Source organism: Necator americanus, chromosome V, assembly GCF_031761385.1.
Source record: "Necator americanus strain Aroian chromosome V, whole genome shotgun sequence".
Lineage (NCBI taxonomy): Eukaryota > Metazoa > Nematoda > Chromadorea > Rhabditida > Ancylostomatidae > Necator > Necator americanus.
This window is the reverse complement of record NC_087375.1, coordinates 8,350,373-8,367,880: the sequence shown is the minus strand read 5'-3', so window position 1 is coordinate 8,367,880 and position 17,508 is coordinate 8,350,373. Positions and strand designations below refer to the sequence as shown.

Here is a 17,508-nt window from a genome sequence, read left to right as displayed (position 1 = left end):
GTAGCATTGCTCCAGTCATCCTCTATTTAGGCTCTAAAAAGCCGAAACGTCAGGCAAATAAAGAGTTCCATCTAAAAAACCTCGCAGGCACACTATCACAAAACATAGACAAAATATGCCGACGTTTCAAGACAAGAGAACATTCGAACTATTATAAGAATCTTTATGCAGAATCCAGAGAAGAAGCATACCACAATAAGGTGTCAATGACACCACTTTCTTCATTATCCTCTTCGGTAATCCAGCATCCGTCGAACATCAATCGTCGTGCCACTTCTTTTTCACGTTTGAATGTGATTAGTGGGATCTGAAGATCAAGAAACAAAACTCTATGACCTACGGGGTCAGAGGCGGGGGCATCGTTACTAGTTAATACTAGCGGCGCAACTCTCACAACTGGTGGTCCGCTAACATTACGATTTCGTGGCTATCAAGGTGAGCGCTGGTCTGCTTTTCTGACGTTGCTTTTAAATAATCTGTTTGCTAAATCATATCTTGTTGGATGACGAGGCGTTTGAGGGAGTAGATTACACGTGTCTTTGATTTTTCCAGGCTCTGAAGAAGGCGACGACGCCGAAACGTTAGCCAGAATAAAGATCAATAACAATCTTGGTTCAGCTTAAGAAAGTAGTACACAATCAAACTCTACGATGCCAAGATTCAAAGAAGGTCGAACTTGGAACTTACTCAAAACTCTATGTATTTTCATTGTACTGCTCCACAATGTCTATCCTTAGAGTGAACTGTAAAAAGATTCTGCATCGTTACATGCTCACCTTAAGCTGATAGAACGAAACCAACAACGCGAATGAAGTGGACAGATGTAGCACACTAATCCAGTATAAAATCTGTAACAAAGGATTATTTTGGGAATTGATATTTGCCACCACTATGATTTGGATCCAATGAAACGACGTACTTGAGAGAGAACCCATCCAGTGACTTCGTAATCGATGTACGGTAACATCATTCCAGTAATATACACTGACTCAGAAATTGCATCATCATCATCATCACCATCGTTTGCTTCTAAAATGAAGCGCTTAAGAACAGAACGCAAGTGCAATGAATTGGACACAAAAGATTTCTTTGGATTAAAAATTAATACGATAAATTTCGCAAACAGTCGTTTCTTTCATAGAAGACAAGAAGCGAAAAGGTTCCTTAAAGGCAACATGCCACGAATCTGACGTAGGTGAGGAATCCGCGGGGGAAGTTAGAGAAGGGGTTGTAGATTTTGCGGGATCAGGGGTAGTTTGGCTCACCTCTCCCTAATCGTCCTTAAAAAAAAGGCGTGGGAAACGCTTTAGTTCCTACGAGGAACGTTAAAACGCTCCTATAGTATATTATCTTGTCCCCTCTGCAACCTACTCGTAGGTTTCATTTGGATGGGCAGTCGAGGACAACTTACTAGCTCTCGACTGCTGCCCAGCTGGATGCGGCGCGAGCTAGGGAGAGATGAGTGGAACCGCACCTGACTCCGAAATCTGTAACCCCATCTCTAGCTTGTCCAGTGGTTTCCTTCACCACGTTAGATTCGCGAAATGCTCGCTTTAAGGGTCAACAATCACCAATATCATGCAAAATTGAACGTGTCACCAAGTGTCGATTGTATACACAAATTTACAGTATAGTTCCCTAACCTGGTGCATCTATATGTTTGATGTCAACTCGGTGGAACAACAATATAACGTTGATGAAAAATGCAAGGTATAACGTAGTCTTCTCGATGGTTTTGAAATTTCGAGCAAGCATATTCTGGAAAACAAATATTTTAACATACACTAGTAATAAGTCTTCTAACTAATGAAACGATAAAAGTTACAAGTATTGATCCGCGGCTGCGTCCGATGTTCTGCTCGGCAATCTTCGGTTCGTAAGCGACAGAAGCGACATCCTCATCCGATACAGCAACAGCAACTTGTGGAGCACCGATCGACTCATATAAGCTAAATAATTGTTTTCACTATTGATAAATTAATAATCCACTCTGCGAATGACTGAAATATTACCTTGGTGGTTTATGGACGCTTCCTGGTGGAGTCGGCGGATGAGATGTGGCTGAGGTTGGGGAAGTGGTTTCCTCCGATGTTGCTTCCTCGGTGATGATTTCAGGAATACCGTTATGATTTCCTGTTGGTAGTTGTTCCGCTGCTACTCCGAATGCTTCTACACCGATATGAGAGTGATGGAATTCAGGCAAGATTGGATGACCATAGATAGGAGTGTGATGCAACCTGGAAGAGAAATTATGGTGAAAAGGAGTGGAGTTCGTGACTGACCACTACCAGCGGTACTTTGCCTGTATAAGAAATTTCATACAATATACATTTTCGCTCTTTCTAAGCCTACTCTTAATGATTTCATGGGTTAATAGCAAAATTCAATTCGTGTCGGGTGAGAGGATCATCTTAAGAGGTTACCTCAACACCACACCTACAAAAACTCCTATCTTCGAACTCCGTGTCTCACTCTTTTTCCGACCGTGGATTATTTCATTTAAAAGACTACAGAAGTTATCAAAACTCTCTGAACTCACTCGTTTTGTTCATCCTTATCCCCTCCCTCATATTCGCTATCCGGCGTGGTGAGATAGTATGCAAATCGGAACAATGTCATCAGTAACAGGTATGCGCAGTATCCTAGCGCTTTTCCGCAGTGGAACAATAGAACAACGATTGCCCAAAGTAGCTGCATCCAGGTCATTTGCCTGTGAAATGAAAGGATATACGGTAAAATAAAAATCAAAGCTGTTATTTTGGAATGTTAGCGAACAACTTACCTCACTTTCCCGGTAATGCTCTTGAAAGCCTGTTTCACATTCTCAGGTCGCAACGCCGAGGCTGCATTGATTCCGTACTTATATCCGCTCTTGAAGGTTTCTGACAGTTGCCTAAGAACATATAATTTCAAATGACTTTTAATTGAAATCTACAGTACGTTGTCATCCAAGAATGAAAATTCTCCAGCACTCACTCTCCTGCGCTGTTTTGTTGTAGGAAATAGTCTCTCTGCTTCATTGCTCGCTCCATTTTCGAATCACTGTCACCAGATGATATTTCGGCAGCGTGTTGCATTTCAAAGATAGTGTCCTTAATATATAAAGATGAGTAAGAAATGGCATAAATATTCAACAAAACACCATACCTCACAGAAATTGATGAAAGCTTCCAGTTTCCCTTGATCTCCACCATCATCTTGAAGTACATTGAAGAGGAAAGAATTCTTTGAATCACTAAATTGTTAACCGAATATTATAGTTCAGTACTTCCCATTAATAAGCAAAATACAAAAAGAATGTAGTAAGGTTGAAGTGATAGCATAAAATTTCGTGAAACGCAAAGTGAATTTCATTGTTTTCAAGGCAACATCCAACAAAAAAAAGAAAAATACTGATTACACCAGCAATATGAGCATGTGCTAGAATTATCACAGTGTTAAAAGCATTTGAAACCCAGTTCTGGAGAATAATCGAACGATGTAAATTTCAGAGAATGTAAAGAACTAACCGAATTTGTTGTTTACCCCATTGTTCAAGCCACGACTCCTGAATCTCGAAATAGATCTTCTCTACCCGTTTACTTGACCCCATGATTTCGATCCTACCCAAAAACGGATCGAAATACTCGAGCAGAGTGTGAGCCTGAAACATCGAGTCAAAATTAGTGGTGAAGTGGAACAAAGAAGAAAAAAAACGTAAGAAGTTGGAGAGAAGGAGTCTAAAACAAGTCTACATACAAAACCAATGAAATTTGTAATCATCTCATATTGTCGACAACCAAAAGAATGGTGAATTCAAGAGCAAGAGAGTTAAGAAAAAGAATCTCGTAAGGGAAAAATCGCAACTATTGACAGTAGACTTGGTTAACTTGAATTTAAAGACCCACTCACCTTCTCAATAATCTTCTCCAGTCTTGGATCATTAGTGATATGTTCCTTAAGATTTGTTAACAACACAGCCAAGTTGAAGCCAATATCTCGAGCAGGGTTGTGGAACCTTTCCGTGAATTCCATATAATCCACCTTTCCATCATTGTTCACGTCAGTACACATCATTAAGTAGGTGATATCTTCTCTGTAATGTAATGGAAGTTTAGGCAACCAGCATAAGTTACAAGAAAATGAAGGAGTAACATAAATATTGGAAGTAAACGATTCAGGAAAACCTACACTGTGTACATCTTTTGACTCTCCATAGCTCTCTGGAACTCCTTCGGACTTATCCAACCATCGCGATTGGTATCAAAGTCCTGAAAGCGAACCCATCTTGGTCGATGCAATATGTACCAACAGTATACAGAAGTAGTACCTGGAAAGCCTGTGAAGTTGTGAGATCTTTAAGCTTCAAGAACATATCCGAGAATTTTAGGATCTTTTCGACAGACGGTTGGGACTCTACTAACGCGTCTACCATCTGTTTTCCAATGGGTCCATTGAGCACATTTCCTGAGAAGAATTTTTATCAATGACTAAATAATTATTGACAGAATACTTTGCAAACCTTCAAGCATGGACAGCATTAGTACGATCATGTCCTTCTGAAGATTGAGAAATTCTCTCAAAAGTTCAAGTTGAGTCGAATTCCGATAAAGTTTCTCCATCATATGCGCAAATAGGAAGAAGAAACCGTTAATGGCATCCCAAAGACGTGAGTTTGCCAGAGTCATCTGGTTGCCCACGCACGGTCCCTAAGCGAAAAAGTATTTCGACTAAATTAAACGCCGAGAAAACAAAGGAATAGAAGATAATGAGAAAATTCAAGATAGGAGCATAAATACTGAAGAATAAGAGCGGGATCAACGCTAAATACAGTTAAGAGACGAAAATAGCAAAAAACTCAGGATTTCCAATAGCGACGAAATTCCTCACTTGAATGCTTTCAGTAAGTGTATTGAATACTTGACTGCAGACTTGAATCGCTCTGAGGAAATACTCTTTACCGCCTTCGTCGATCACCTCCTGAAAAAAAAATCATGTAAAAATTTCAATGCCATAACGGTTGAAAGAAAAAGATTTTAACACGCCAAGATGTATAGAAAACGATAGCTGCCAGAAGCCTTATGGTTATGGAACAATACGTCATTTTTTTGCGCATCGGAGTTCGTACCCCAAATTAGAATCACTTTCACAATAGCAACAGTACAAAACAAAAGCAAAACGTTGACAGATGTGGGAAAGTGACCATGATGACTCAAAATCAAAATAATTCACGCTTCCTGGTCACCATGATGCGTACTTACGAAACACATTCCTATTCAAAAAGAAAGAAAATCAGAAAAAAAACTCAACTCAGGGAAAAATTCAACTCACTTTGCTGGAATAATGCCAGTAGAAGTCCATTACAGACTCCTGAAGTCTCAACAGGTAGTCGACAGTGCAGTTGATAAGATTTACACTGGTAGTATGCCCAGGTTGTGTGCGAAGATAGTTTTGGAAATCTATAACATCAAGAATTACTTAATTTTTACTAAAAGACTAGTTAGTTCTCAATATCTGAGAGCTAACTGACCCAGATTATGGCCTTCGCATGTGAGTTGCAAGAATCGGAACAACGAGCATGTGAAATCTGCATCGTTGAGGTTCTGATTGTCGCCTGCAGCTAGCTCCGCCCCCATTCCAAGACCTTCAGCCTAGAAAGGAGAAGTCTCTTCTATATTGACTCGCGATTCTATACAAACATGCTTCTTACTTTGATCTGACGTTCGAACATTTCCAAGTTCAAAACTGAACACTTGTTCATGAGGCCGGCAACAGAGGTGAAGAATCGAACATCTTTTTTCAATTGTAGATATTCGATCAACATCTGAAAATGTTCAAAAAATGAAGATCTGTTATATCAATTTCCGCTAAGTTGAAATCATACAAAGAAAATATAGCAACCGAAGTTTGTCTGCGCTTTTCAATAAGAAACGTAAATAAAAAGTAACAACATGAAATTCTGTAAGTAAAGTTTCAGAGTTTTTAATTGTTGCCAAACTTTAACATTTGGAAACCTTTACATACCCGCTGAATATCCACATTTCCTCCGGAAAGAAGATGAATGCCAAGTTCTAGCGTTTTAGCGACCATATCATTGGGTTCCCCATTACTTGCTGACAGATACATGAGGCACATAATAGCTGCACCGCGATCGGCAAGAATTCCTTGTTCGGCGCGAAGCGCTTGTGATTGTTCTTCTTTTTGCTGAAAAAAGCGACAAGGACTAATGTGTCCATAGGACAAATATTAAATCAGTGATAAAAACAGTAAATAAAAGACTCGTCAAGCCTGTGTGCGGAATTAATGAGGAAAAAGTAAGAGAACTAAACATGAACCGCTTACTGCTTGGTCGATTTCCGCATCTTCGCCGTCATCACCATCTTCTTCTTCGATGTGGATAGATTGAGCCATAACATCGGCAAAGCGGATGTACCTGTAAACAAAAGGTAATTCCGGTGTATCGCACATTTTTAGAGCAACTTAATAACTCAACAGAAATCATAAGAGCCTCAGACAGTTAACTTTTACTCCCGAACAGAGAATAGGCTACACACGATGCTGTCGCTAATTCACCCCGTTTTTATTAAACATACTGAGAAAGTAACTGCACGAATCATGCGCATTATGTGAAGAGTTGCTAAAGAAAATAGGTAAATGCAAATTTACCTACTTTTTGTCTTGTTTGCCTACTTTTCAACATACATTACTGATAAAAGCAAAGGACACATCCAGATTTACGATGAATAAAATGTTCCTTGGCTTGAAGAGCATTATCTAATGATGTCAAACTGTCGAGATCAACGTAAGAATAAGAGGAACTTTAAATTCTTACATCTCATCGCCGTTCAGTATTGAAAATCACAGTAAATTATTCGAATAATTACAGTTGACTGAACTTGGTTGTTTTTAAGGTCTTTTACAAGTTTTCAGTAAGGAAATATCTATGAAACATATCTGCAAACACAAAAGTGAATGAAAAAGTAAAAGAAGTAAAAAGTACAAAAAAGTAAATGCTCACAAAGTGTCGTCGTGAATTGGCTGCGCTTGACTCTCCTCACTGGTGGCAGCACGTTGGAAGCATTGAATCAATTGTTTTAATGGGTCAGGACATCTAATAAAAAGAGATCGTTAGGGCTACTGACTCTAAATTAAGACTTGGAATGGCTGTAGTTATTCAAGAAAATTACTCGTTTTCCCGATTTTCCTCCGTAATGAGAACTCCCTCCTCCAGAACCACCTCGACACGAGGTGTTTCGTCTTCCTCCAATCCGCTCTAAACGGAAATTTTCGACTTCGGACAGATATAACTCATGACGAATTAATATAAACGTAAAACCTAGGAAAATATCGAAAATGTAAATATTTCAACATAAATGAAGACTTGTAAATACAAGAAAAACCATTTCATTTACAAAAATTGCAACTATACCTTTACCATCCACAAAAACTTACTACTAATTCGGAAATCAATTTATCCTGTCCAACGTCTTCCTCATTGAGCCACAGGCAGGAGAATGCTGGCAAAAAGAAATTGATGCCACGATGTCTAAATGTCATAAGATGAATTAAATTATAACCGAAGTATGGAATAACAAGAGTTACGTCGTTAGAAAGAAGTAACATAACAAGCATATAAAGCATCATGTCACTCAGAAGTATCAACAGCAATTCTATGATACATGCGTTAGTTAAAGAAATATAACTCGGAATTAAGAAAACACACACACACATCGTTACACACAAAGGGCACACAATGTACTGTGAATTCGAAAAACGTTGCACAGAGAACATTAATCTGTTGATGCTAGCAGAGGAATTCCGATGCAGCGCAGGTGTTCCTGGTTCTCTTTCAAAATTTGGATTAGAACCAATTTTGTAGGCTATAGCACTCATTTTATTACACAAATTTGGAGCACTTTTTTGAAAGTAAACGGCAGTAAATATTTTAGTAGCGAAAATATACGTTTCAACATGTTGTTCGGACAACTATATACACAGGAAGATTCTATGATCTTTCGAAAAGAGGTGTGAAGGGTAACAATTACGTTTGATAGCATCGAAAAAGAAATAGACGGCTATACAATCAAAAAAAAAGAGAAGTAATAAAGCAGGGAGAGGAAAAGACAGAGATAAAAACAGATACAGATTCGCTGCATTAAAAGTACAGGGAGTATCGTAAAAGAAAAAAAGAAGTGTTCCCGGATTTCAGTTACTAAGCGAAAGATACTAGACTACATGTATTTAGAAGCGAACCTCGCTCTATAGCCAAGAGAATACCCTCAAGCGTCCTCCAAGATCAATCAAGAGGAAACAAAAAGTACAGAGAGCGCCGTAAAAGATTTGGCATAACAAAAACAAAAGGTTTCCTTTGTAGGTGGGAATATGTGGCAATAGTCAGGCTTAAACCACGTGAAACCCGGTGCGGTTGGGGAGAAAATGGTGTTCGGGGGTGGGGAATCAATGGCGCCCTTATTTCTGGACGCTCTATCTTACATTTTTCTCTTAGTAACTTTAGCTTACATTGTTAGAGATCCTCTCTGACTAATGATCTGGTCATAGGGACCCGGTTGATTTAGTTGTTTACTTCCAGAAATAAGGGCGCCACTAAGTGCCCCTCCAACTACATGTTACCTTGGTTCAACAACTGCGATCGAGGTGGGACCCTCGCTTGCGGCGATCGAACTGGGGAGATGAGTACACTTTGAGCGCGGCCGCTTCCGTGATTGCACCGAGCTTCAGGTTTTGACCCGACTATAGGTAAGGTACGTGGAAGTTATACAATTTTAGTGCCAACTCAATAAACTCAGACGGGGATCCGTCCATAGGGTTCGCAATATTGGTCACGAAATTACTTTTAGCGAAAAAAGCTGCGAGTGGATGTGGTGTAGTTGTTATTTGTCAAATAACAACTGCACCACATCCACTCACTACAGAAAGTAAATGATATACGCCATTAACACCCACCTCTCGACCCTATAGAGATGAGAGGCCGTAATCAATGATATGGCCATTCTCTTACGCTGTAGTGTCAATACCTTCTTCCATTTATCTTCTTTTTCCGTACGACTTGTCACCTACCAACAACATTATTAACAGCAGAGAGAAGAAGAATCTGAGCAGAAGGGAAGGAAGCTAGTGAGCAAAGCGCAGAATCGTACGTAAGGATCGTATCGATGACGGTCTTAGACGCCCTCCAGCCCTACTTTGCCGCCGCACATTCACACGGTTAATAGAACTTATTTATGTAATTACACAGCACACACATGCATATATCACTCATGCATAGACGTGCTAAAAGACGCATAGAGAGGTTTGCATATGTATGGGCATTCCAGTTCCTACCTCGGTATCCCATATAGCGGCACCATACGGAAGCACGCAACCACCGCACGTTTTCGCTGCGTGGAGACGACTTTTTTCCAGGCTTGTGAAAGCAGCTGTTGCGGGTGCTCCGTCTAAAACACGAGCCAAACATCATTGTCACTTATTTTAATCTAGACCAGAAAGTCTATGTGAATCAGTGATTGTGTCACCTCGTCTAGAACGCGGTTGTTGTTAAGTATAATTCATTTTGTTGATTTCTTGACTGTTAATATCTGCCAGATGTGTTACAAATGAAGTGCTATTTCGATGAAATTGAGATGGGCTTAACTGCTTTACATCTAGCCAGCCGCCCTTAAACCTCAAACCAACGAAAATGAAAAGTTTCTCGTCCACCTTTTGCACATTGTGTCAAAGAAAACGATAGGCCTGATTTTTCTTCATTCCCATTTTCAAATTTTATAAACATATGTATAATGACCGAACGCTGGCAGCAGGAATGTAGGAACAACACCGAAAATTCCCTCTTTAATTTTGGTGTCCATGTTACACTTGAATAGTTCTATAGTTTCTGACAAAAGGACAAAAGAACAACGTTTCACTACACTATGTGATGGGTATGTTACAACATATAAAAAATATAACATGAGATAAATTGCAACGAAAGGATAGCCTAGAGACAGCGTTGCGGGAAATTCCCGAAGTCGAGATCTCTGTACTAGTGGGTTCGTGCCATCACGTATAGTAGGGTCAAAACGACATGAAGCAGGATGCAGTTACGAAAGCGGCTGCGCTGGAAACGGCGCGGTGGAGATAGTGGTTGGGTTCGAGGTGGGATCATCGCGAACTGCCTCCAGCCAATCCCCTCACGTTACGCAATATGGTTCACTTTTGACTCCATTATGGTTTGCAGGATCAAACGAGACAAAAAATACGTTTCGTTTTCACCGCAATACTTGTGCACTGCGTTCAGAATCGCGCCAATATATATTTTCCTATGTAGTTCACCAAAGTTTTTCTCGCTACAAACACTTAACGAGAAAAATTGTGGATTTGAGCGACACAATCACTGAGCAACAAATTTTTGGAGAAATGTAGTAGTGTGAGAGGTGAAAAAGTTAGGCAGTTAAAGCAGGAAAAAGAATAGTGAAAAGTGGGCAGTAAAGATAACTAGAGGAAGAAGAGAACAAAAATGGAAAGCGGCCAGTGAGAGCCAGCGGTGAAGAACCGACTAAAGAAAAATCACTCCCAGATACGGCTACAACATTAGAACTCACTTCTAAATGGCGACTATTGGGATGACGAGTCCCACGAAGGTCATACTGTAGAATGAAAGATTATAAAAAAGAGAATCAGTAAATCGTTGACGATGCAAAAGGTTAGTGGTAGGTGAGTAAGAGAAATCGAGAGTACGATAGTATGAACGGTTTCTTGTAATCTTCGTTCTATCGTTTTTGTTAACTACTAGATACTACTAGATTATCAATACATCTAATAAAAATCGGCCTGTTGTAAACTTAGTGGTATCGTTTTCGCCATTTATTGGACATTAAAGACATCACCCCACAAATCTGAGATGGTACGGATTTCAGGTGGAGTATTTGTGGCGTTTTTTTTACGGCAATTACGAAGAAATGGACGGAATCACCCACTCTCCATAATCTACTACCCCGTATACGAATACTCCACTTAAAATTCGTACCAGCTCAGATTCGTGGGGTGATGCCTTTAAATGAGAATTGCATAAAGCGGCTGAACTGAGGGAAAAAAGAGAGATAACTCAGACATTAGCAAGGGTAGATTTCTTCTGCGGAAAAAAAGTCCCTTACATACCCCTAGAGGATACTCTGACAAAATAATGGTGTATTTCTGAACAGTATTTCAGAAATGATATATCTTACTATAATAGTAGAACAGTGGAGAATTCATATTCCCTTGAGACTTGCTCTTCGGGTAGTGTGAACATTGGTTCGCTTTTGGATCGGCTGAGGGAAAATATTATACTACAATTAAATAATTATATTAAATATTATTAAAATGTTATATTACATTACACATCATATGAAATCATATCATTTTAAGTGCAGCATGCCTAATGCATCCCATCTGGTGCGTAGACGCAAGTAGCGCATAAGAAATTTGCAAGTTAGACACATATATCTAGTCTTAAAGAAAAAAAAACAAATGGAATCTGGAACACTAGTCGGAGCTCTTCCGATCGTTATAATTTAGTTACGATTGCGGAGGTAGTGATAAAGGCAGCGCGTATCACGAAATTCACGCAGTGCGAAGACCGCCAGCAGACTTCAGGTCGTAGATTACGGAATCCAGGATGGCTCCTCTCAACTTCCTCTCATCGTCGTAAAAAAAAACAGAGTGACGGCATTCTTTCCTATGAAATCAGTAGCAACGCGCTATCCTCGTACACAAACCGCGTTCACGAGCAAACCGTAGCGAAGATCAACGAGGACAGCTTACCAACCTGTTCAATTAAAACCAATGAATAGGCAGCTGGACGTGATCGGAGCGTCTACAAGAGGATGTGTTCTAACGTGCTCTGTAGGCACAAACCCCATTCCCACGCGGTTTTTTTTTTACGACGATTAGGTGAAGATGAGCGGAGTCATGCTGGGTTCCGTAATTTACGACCTCTACGGGTTCCCTGAGGGTTCCGTACTACGTTAATCTCGTGATACGCTGCCTTTAAGGTTCATTGTAGTCAAATTGCAAATTGGCGCACAATTTCCCCAGAAGGCGCGACGGCAACAAAAAATCGCCGAGTCCCGTCTTACGGTAGCATTTGTGCACCAGCCAACCTCTATACAGACCGCCTGGCAGCGCTCTGAGTTCAGTTATCTCATCATCAGTTTTGCATGCGACCATTTCCTTCATTCCACTTCTTTGGTACTATGTCGTATTTGAATTTTATAGTTTTATGAGTCTAATTCGAACTATTGGTTTTGATATTATTTGAAAAACATATCCCTATCAACCCTAGCTGGCTGCACTCCACGAGATGAGATCAAGCCACTCATTCACTCCGAAATCAACCTAACCACTTATCATCCACTTACTAGTCCCGTTGTGTGATATTGTGTGTTCCACTTATATGTGCAGATATAATGCATTATTGCTTGTTCTACCACTTGTATTAATGTTATTAAGATAGACTACTTGTGTGATCGATCGTGTCTCGCAATATATCTTAAAACCACTTAGGAGCGGGCTGTCGCGTGGTGAATGGAGGGCTGTCCCCAGAAACTCGAAAGGGAAATCAGGGCAGGAAGATGGAACGCTTGCCAGGTGCCCGCATGTGTCCGGAGGGGCTGGACCCCACGTGCTGGCTTAAAGGCATCACCCCACGAATCTGAGGTGGTGCGGATTTCAGTTGGAGTATTCGTATACGGCATAGAAGATTATGGAGAGGAGGATGATTCCGTCCATTTCTTCCTAATTGCCGTAAAATACGGCCAACAAGATGGGGCGATGCACAATTGGCGTAAAAAACGGCCCGGAAGATGCGGCTTCGAGCGTTTCCGGCGCGCCACTTTCTACAACGAGTTCGATTGGAGCGCGCCCGCCTTGTGCATCGCCCCATCTTCCGGGCCGTTTTTTTTACGGCAATTAGGAAGAAATGGACGGAATCACCCCCCTCTCCGTAGTCTCCCATCCCGTATACAAATACTCCACCTGAAATCCGTACCATCTCAGATTCGTGGAGTGATGCCTTTAAAACCACTTAGGAGCGGGTTGTCGCGTGGTGAATGGAGGGCTGTCCACAAGAACTCGAAAGCAGAATTAGGGCAGGAGGATGAGACCCTTGCCATGTACCCACATGGATCCGGAGGGGTTGGGCGCTATGTGCTGGCTTAATCCAGCACGAGCCTCTCCGGATCCAAGTGGTCGTGGGCGAGTTGTACCCATCGATGCCAGCTGCTCCTATTCGGAGCAGACTCAGGACACAACGCAAATGAATTGACCAACTTCCGCTACTAAAGGAGCCAGGTAAAACAGTTCTTAATTCCTGAAGTTCCTAAACACTTGTCATAATTTAATTGTGCTAACTTGTCCAGGAGGAGTACGAAACAAAAAGAAGAGAAGTCATATCCTAATAACCACAAAATTTAGTGAGATTCTGCTAGTAACAATGGAATTCTGCGGATCCTCTTCTTGTTCATCATCGTTTTAACCCGACATGTTATTGGAGCTTCTACAAATGTTTCAAACTACACCTTGCACGTGTCTGAGTAATGTCTCTAAAAAATGATTCCCAGATTAAGCGAATTTAGGCACCAATTTAGTGCTTCTACCAATTTCCACATCTTTTGTATTTTACGACATGGGGCCACAGAAAGGACAACCACGAACACGACACCACCTTAAAAGCACTCCTGAGCTTGAGACGATCCTTCATGCGCATAATCTGAACAAAACATAGACATATCAATTACGTGCACATCACAAACGATTAAACGATGAAACATCTAACAGGACATGTGAACATAAAATAAGAAACACTGATTAAGTAAAGGTAGTCTACGCGTTAGCTAACCATCTACACAATCACACAACAAGCGGCAAAGTGGACATGCGCGCCTACTTGGTTCACCGTGATCGCCTAGCTAGAATTCCGAAGCACAAAATAGCGTACTCTCACTGAAAAATCAAAAGGAAAAACCAGAGGCAAATAAATGTAGCATAGCTTTGAGTGTAGAAAAATAGCTGTCTCAGCAAACCAAACTATGCTACTATCGAACAGGAGGACTTCTAAAAGAAAGAAAACCCCGAATCCCATGAATGCAAAGCGACTTCAGGATACATTCGTCATCGAATGTATTCTGCCGGTATGACGCAGAACGTCTTCGGCGAGGTGGCCACCATAGTGATCTGCGGCGTCAATAAGACGATCGATCAATCGATAAAATCAACTCGTCAGACCGACAGAATGCATTTGGCAGCAACTGTACCTCTTCAGATCTATCCTATGCTAAACAAGGGGCATCAGAGGAAATGAATGTATCTAACCATTCAGAACCTCTTGTACAGTGAAGCTAGGAAGGATAAGGACAACTACTTCAAATCATTGCAACTAACCGTATGCAAGATAGCTGACACCTGTCCCATATTGAAGATCTTTTCTATAACGGCATCCTGAGTCATTTCATTCTTTCCTCTCATCTGGCTTTTGCCTATCTTTCGATATAAAGACAATTGCCAAGCATTTTTGTCCGTTGGATCAGTCTAGAAATTTGGCTAAACTGGATAAATCATGAATCATATAGAATAACGAAATGAGCAATAGGAGAAACAAATTACGGACATAAAACTAGCAACCATTTGTATGACAACGGAATACCTTAACAGGAATTTCAAGTAATCCTTTGATGAATTCTCGAATTTTATCCTCAGGCTCTTTCTGCAGGAATCTTTCTTTCGATTGTTGAACAATGTCCAGTTCTCTGCAGTCAAAATTCGTTAGTAGTTTAAAATTATCCATCCAAAAAGAGTTATTCCTTATTGTTCACAGAAAAAGACCTTTAGACTTTGTAAAACGTAGAACACTACTCTAATAGAAAAACGAATTTTTGTTTTGTGACTCGAACAAAACCAACGCAAGCTATGTGCTAGCTTTTGTTGACGTTCTGCACGTAATGGCAATGCAAGTAGCTGCTTAACAAAGCAAGGAAACAACAAAAACATATTATGTCTAATAATAACTAATACACATTCTTCTAATTGAGCACGAAAGTAGAGAAGACAATTGCCTTTAAACATCATTTCAGCTAAATAAACACAGTAAAAAATAAATTAGGTAAATGAAATGAAGCTAACCTTCCACCAAAGACATTGAGTCCGACCGGTAGCAACCTTTTCAGACATGCTATAACAATACTGTTAGCATGTTTATCCTTCTTCACCTAAAAAAGCGACATTGAATAGATAGTCAAATTTTATTAAACACTAACATCACAACATTTTCCACCAATACTGTAACAGACGGCTGTAACTCACCACCCTACATTTTGGGTCTTTCGGTTCGCGCATCTAATCAAGAAGAGGTGATTTTGATCAGAAGAGAATAAAACATTTGGAAATATGATATTTTTTTACCTGCCCCTCTCGTCTTTTCTTTTTCCTCTCAGCAATGGCAGCTTTACCAGTCTTCACTTCACCGCCCACCATTGCCGTATCTTCTTCGAACTGCGCCATGTAGTTCAGTTCTTCTCGCTGTAAGGTAACTGAGCATCAGAAAAAAAGCCAGAAAACAGAAGAAAAATTTGAAGGCTGAAAGGTAAAAATTGAGAACCCGATCGGTCAGAAATCACACCTTGAAGTGTTGGCTTTGACTCCAAATGCGGAAAATAACGGCTACATTTTCGTACACGCCATCGGTCTCCCAGGATGGTGACTAAAGAATTCGTGGGAAATAAAAACAATGTGCCGTGTGAATGAGTAATCCAATAATGTTGAGAAAAACAGTAGCGTAAAAATTAGCAGGAAATATAGCTAGAAAATTATGATACCTTCAACCATTGCGCACGATGAAGGTCGGTGTATTTCATAAGAATTGGGAAGTATGCGTACGTATCTCGGACTAGGCGAGCATTATCCTGAAAGTAAGCAGAGATTTCCAAACATTGACATAGGTCTACTGACAGAATAAATATGTGTTCAGTACCTCGGCCACAGTTCCCTCATCCGCATCGTCTGGATGAGTCCGCATGTGCTCTTCTTCTCGGAATGCCTTCTCGCTCATTCTACGTAGTCTCTCAGCAATTGGAAGCACATACTCCTTCACCGGATCGCATGTGACATTTTGAATGATTTGTACAGCAAAGACTGAAGAAGAATTGATTTTAACTAGTCTCAGCTTCAAAGATATGTGGTACGAGGCTGGTAGTAGCCAAAAAACGCTTCGCTTACATGTTGTTCGACACAACCATGGTGCGTTTTCAACTCCAATATGATTTCGAACCATTCTTAACAAAGAACAGAAGATTCTATTTATATGGTCGGCTGAGACGGATGTCATAGGCAACCTGGAACAAAAACGTGGTATTTCAAAATGTTCGGCACCATACATTAAAAGAACGCACGGTTGGCGATGTTCTTTCTCCTCAGTGGTCCTCTCACTCTTGCGACCATCAGGACCAATGTTAAACCAGTAGCCCATGTATGAGCACATTAAAGGTAGATCCACATCATATATATTCGGATTCTCGGAGTACATTACGCCGTTGTTGGCAACCTTAGATATAATACTTTAAGAACAAAACAAAAATGCTAAAGAAAGGAATCAAAAAAAGGCAGAAAATGAGAAATGAGACATTATTTACGATCCAGCCAAATGAAGTCAACAACAATTGAATAAACGGTAAAAAAACAATCCCAAAATGTGCTGCAAAGTGATAATCTATGAACGATGAATACCTGTTCGATATCAGCGAGCAGCCGTTCGATATGTGGAATATGAGTAGACAGATTTTGTAACATTTCTAAAATTACTTGTTACAACTTCTGCTGGGATACGTAAATTTTTGTGCCCGGCTCACCTTGCACCTGTACGGACTGATCCTGAGTTTTGGCTAACACAGAGTACTTGTTATTCTTGTTATACTCGGGTTCAAGGAATGCAACCGGGAAACAGGAAGCAAAAGCAGAAAGGCACTGACCAAGGCCGGGACGATGTCTAAAGTTTTTCCTTTGGACGGGAGAATAGAAAACTGCAGAATCACAGAAAGAAGCTACAAAAAGAATCAGATGGGCTCACTTATCAGTTTCAAATCCGATGCTTTTCCTTTGTGCTGCAGTCGAAGACAATCCAGTCACCATGTATAGGGAATCCAGAATCTTGTAGCAAGCCGCTTGGATGTCGTCCACTAAAATACCGAAGACAAATGTAAGGTGGTCCTTTGAGAAAGAATTACTACTAGATTATCAGCAGTCTAACACAACAAATCGGTTCCGAAGTGATTTCGAGCCAGGTGTCCGAACATTGTTGTAAGCACTGGAATAATCATTTGGTGAGCGAATTCCAGTGAAATCCATGACTTCAGATTTTGGCCGCGGATCAATGAGTACTGGCCGTTGTCCTGGATAGCAAATTCTATAATTTTATTCCAAAAAATGTCGGAAAAATCTCATTCACAAGTGAATTGGAGAAACGTTTGTTATGTCAGCAGGAGATCTGGGTGGTAGTCCACAAAT

General features: G+C 40.5%; 1 protein-coding gene across 4 annotated transcripts in view; it reads right to left on the bottom strand.

Annotated features, from left to right (window-relative positions):
* Positions 1-163: 163 nt before the first annotated feature.
* RB195_013289 (uncharacterized protein) overlaps positions 164-17,508 on the bottom strand; it is a gene marked incomplete at both ends in the record, with an annotated part of 59,074 nt that continues 41,729 nt past the window's right edge. For all 4 annotated transcript variants that reach the window (XM_064203037.1, XM_064203035.1, XM_064203036.1 and 1 more), the window contains 38 exons: positions 164-307; positions 777-848; positions 920-1,029; positions 1,644-1,758; positions 1,826-1,949; positions 2,013-2,237; positions 2,540-2,710; positions 2,783-2,893; positions 2,977-3,092; positions 3,148-3,235; positions 3,510-3,643; positions 3,892-4,075; positions 4,171-4,250; positions 4,310-4,446; positions 4,502-4,688; positions 4,870-4,959; positions 5,311-5,438; positions 5,510-5,630; positions 5,690-5,803; positions 6,004-6,183; positions 6,322-6,412; positions 6,998-7,090; positions 7,167-7,252; positions 7,432-7,525; positions 9,322-9,434; positions 14,395-14,541; positions 14,657-14,759; positions 15,133-15,218; positions 15,412-15,528; positions 15,629-15,709; positions 15,825-15,911; positions 15,980-16,140; positions 16,225-16,340; positions 16,398-16,549; positions 16,732-16,796; positions 16,854-16,990; positions 17,072-17,180; positions 17,252-17,393. In XM_064203037.1, the coding sequence (XP_064058916.1) occupies positions 164-307; positions 777-848; positions 920-1,029; positions 1,644-1,758; positions 1,826-1,949; positions 2,013-2,237; positions 2,540-2,710; positions 2,783-2,893; positions 2,977-3,092; positions 3,148-3,235; positions 3,510-3,643; positions 3,892-4,075; positions 4,171-4,250; positions 4,310-4,446; positions 4,502-4,688; positions 4,870-4,959; positions 5,311-5,438; positions 5,510-5,630; positions 5,690-5,803; positions 6,004-6,183; positions 6,322-6,412; positions 6,998-7,090; positions 7,167-7,252; positions 7,432-7,525; positions 9,322-9,434; positions 14,395-14,541; positions 14,657-14,759; positions 15,133-15,218; positions 15,412-15,528; positions 15,629-15,709; positions 15,825-15,911; positions 15,980-16,140; positions 16,225-16,340; positions 16,398-16,549; positions 16,732-16,796; positions 16,854-16,990; positions 17,072-17,180; positions 17,252-17,393 (4,611 nt within the window). The remainder of the gene's footprint in view (positions 308-776; positions 849-919; positions 1,030-1,643; positions 1,759-1,825; positions 1,950-2,012; positions 2,238-2,539; positions 2,711-2,782; positions 2,894-2,976; positions 3,093-3,147; positions 3,236-3,509; positions 3,644-3,891; positions 4,076-4,170; positions 4,251-4,309; positions 4,447-4,501; positions 4,689-4,869; positions 4,960-5,310; positions 5,439-5,509; positions 5,631-5,689; positions 5,804-6,003; positions 6,184-6,321; positions 6,413-6,997; positions 7,091-7,166; positions 7,253-7,431; positions 7,526-9,321; positions 9,435-14,394; positions 14,542-14,656; positions 14,760-15,132; positions 15,219-15,411; positions 15,529-15,628; positions 15,710-15,824; positions 15,912-15,979; positions 16,141-16,224; positions 16,341-16,397; positions 16,550-16,731; positions 16,797-16,853; positions 16,991-17,071; positions 17,181-17,251; positions 17,394-17,508) is intronic.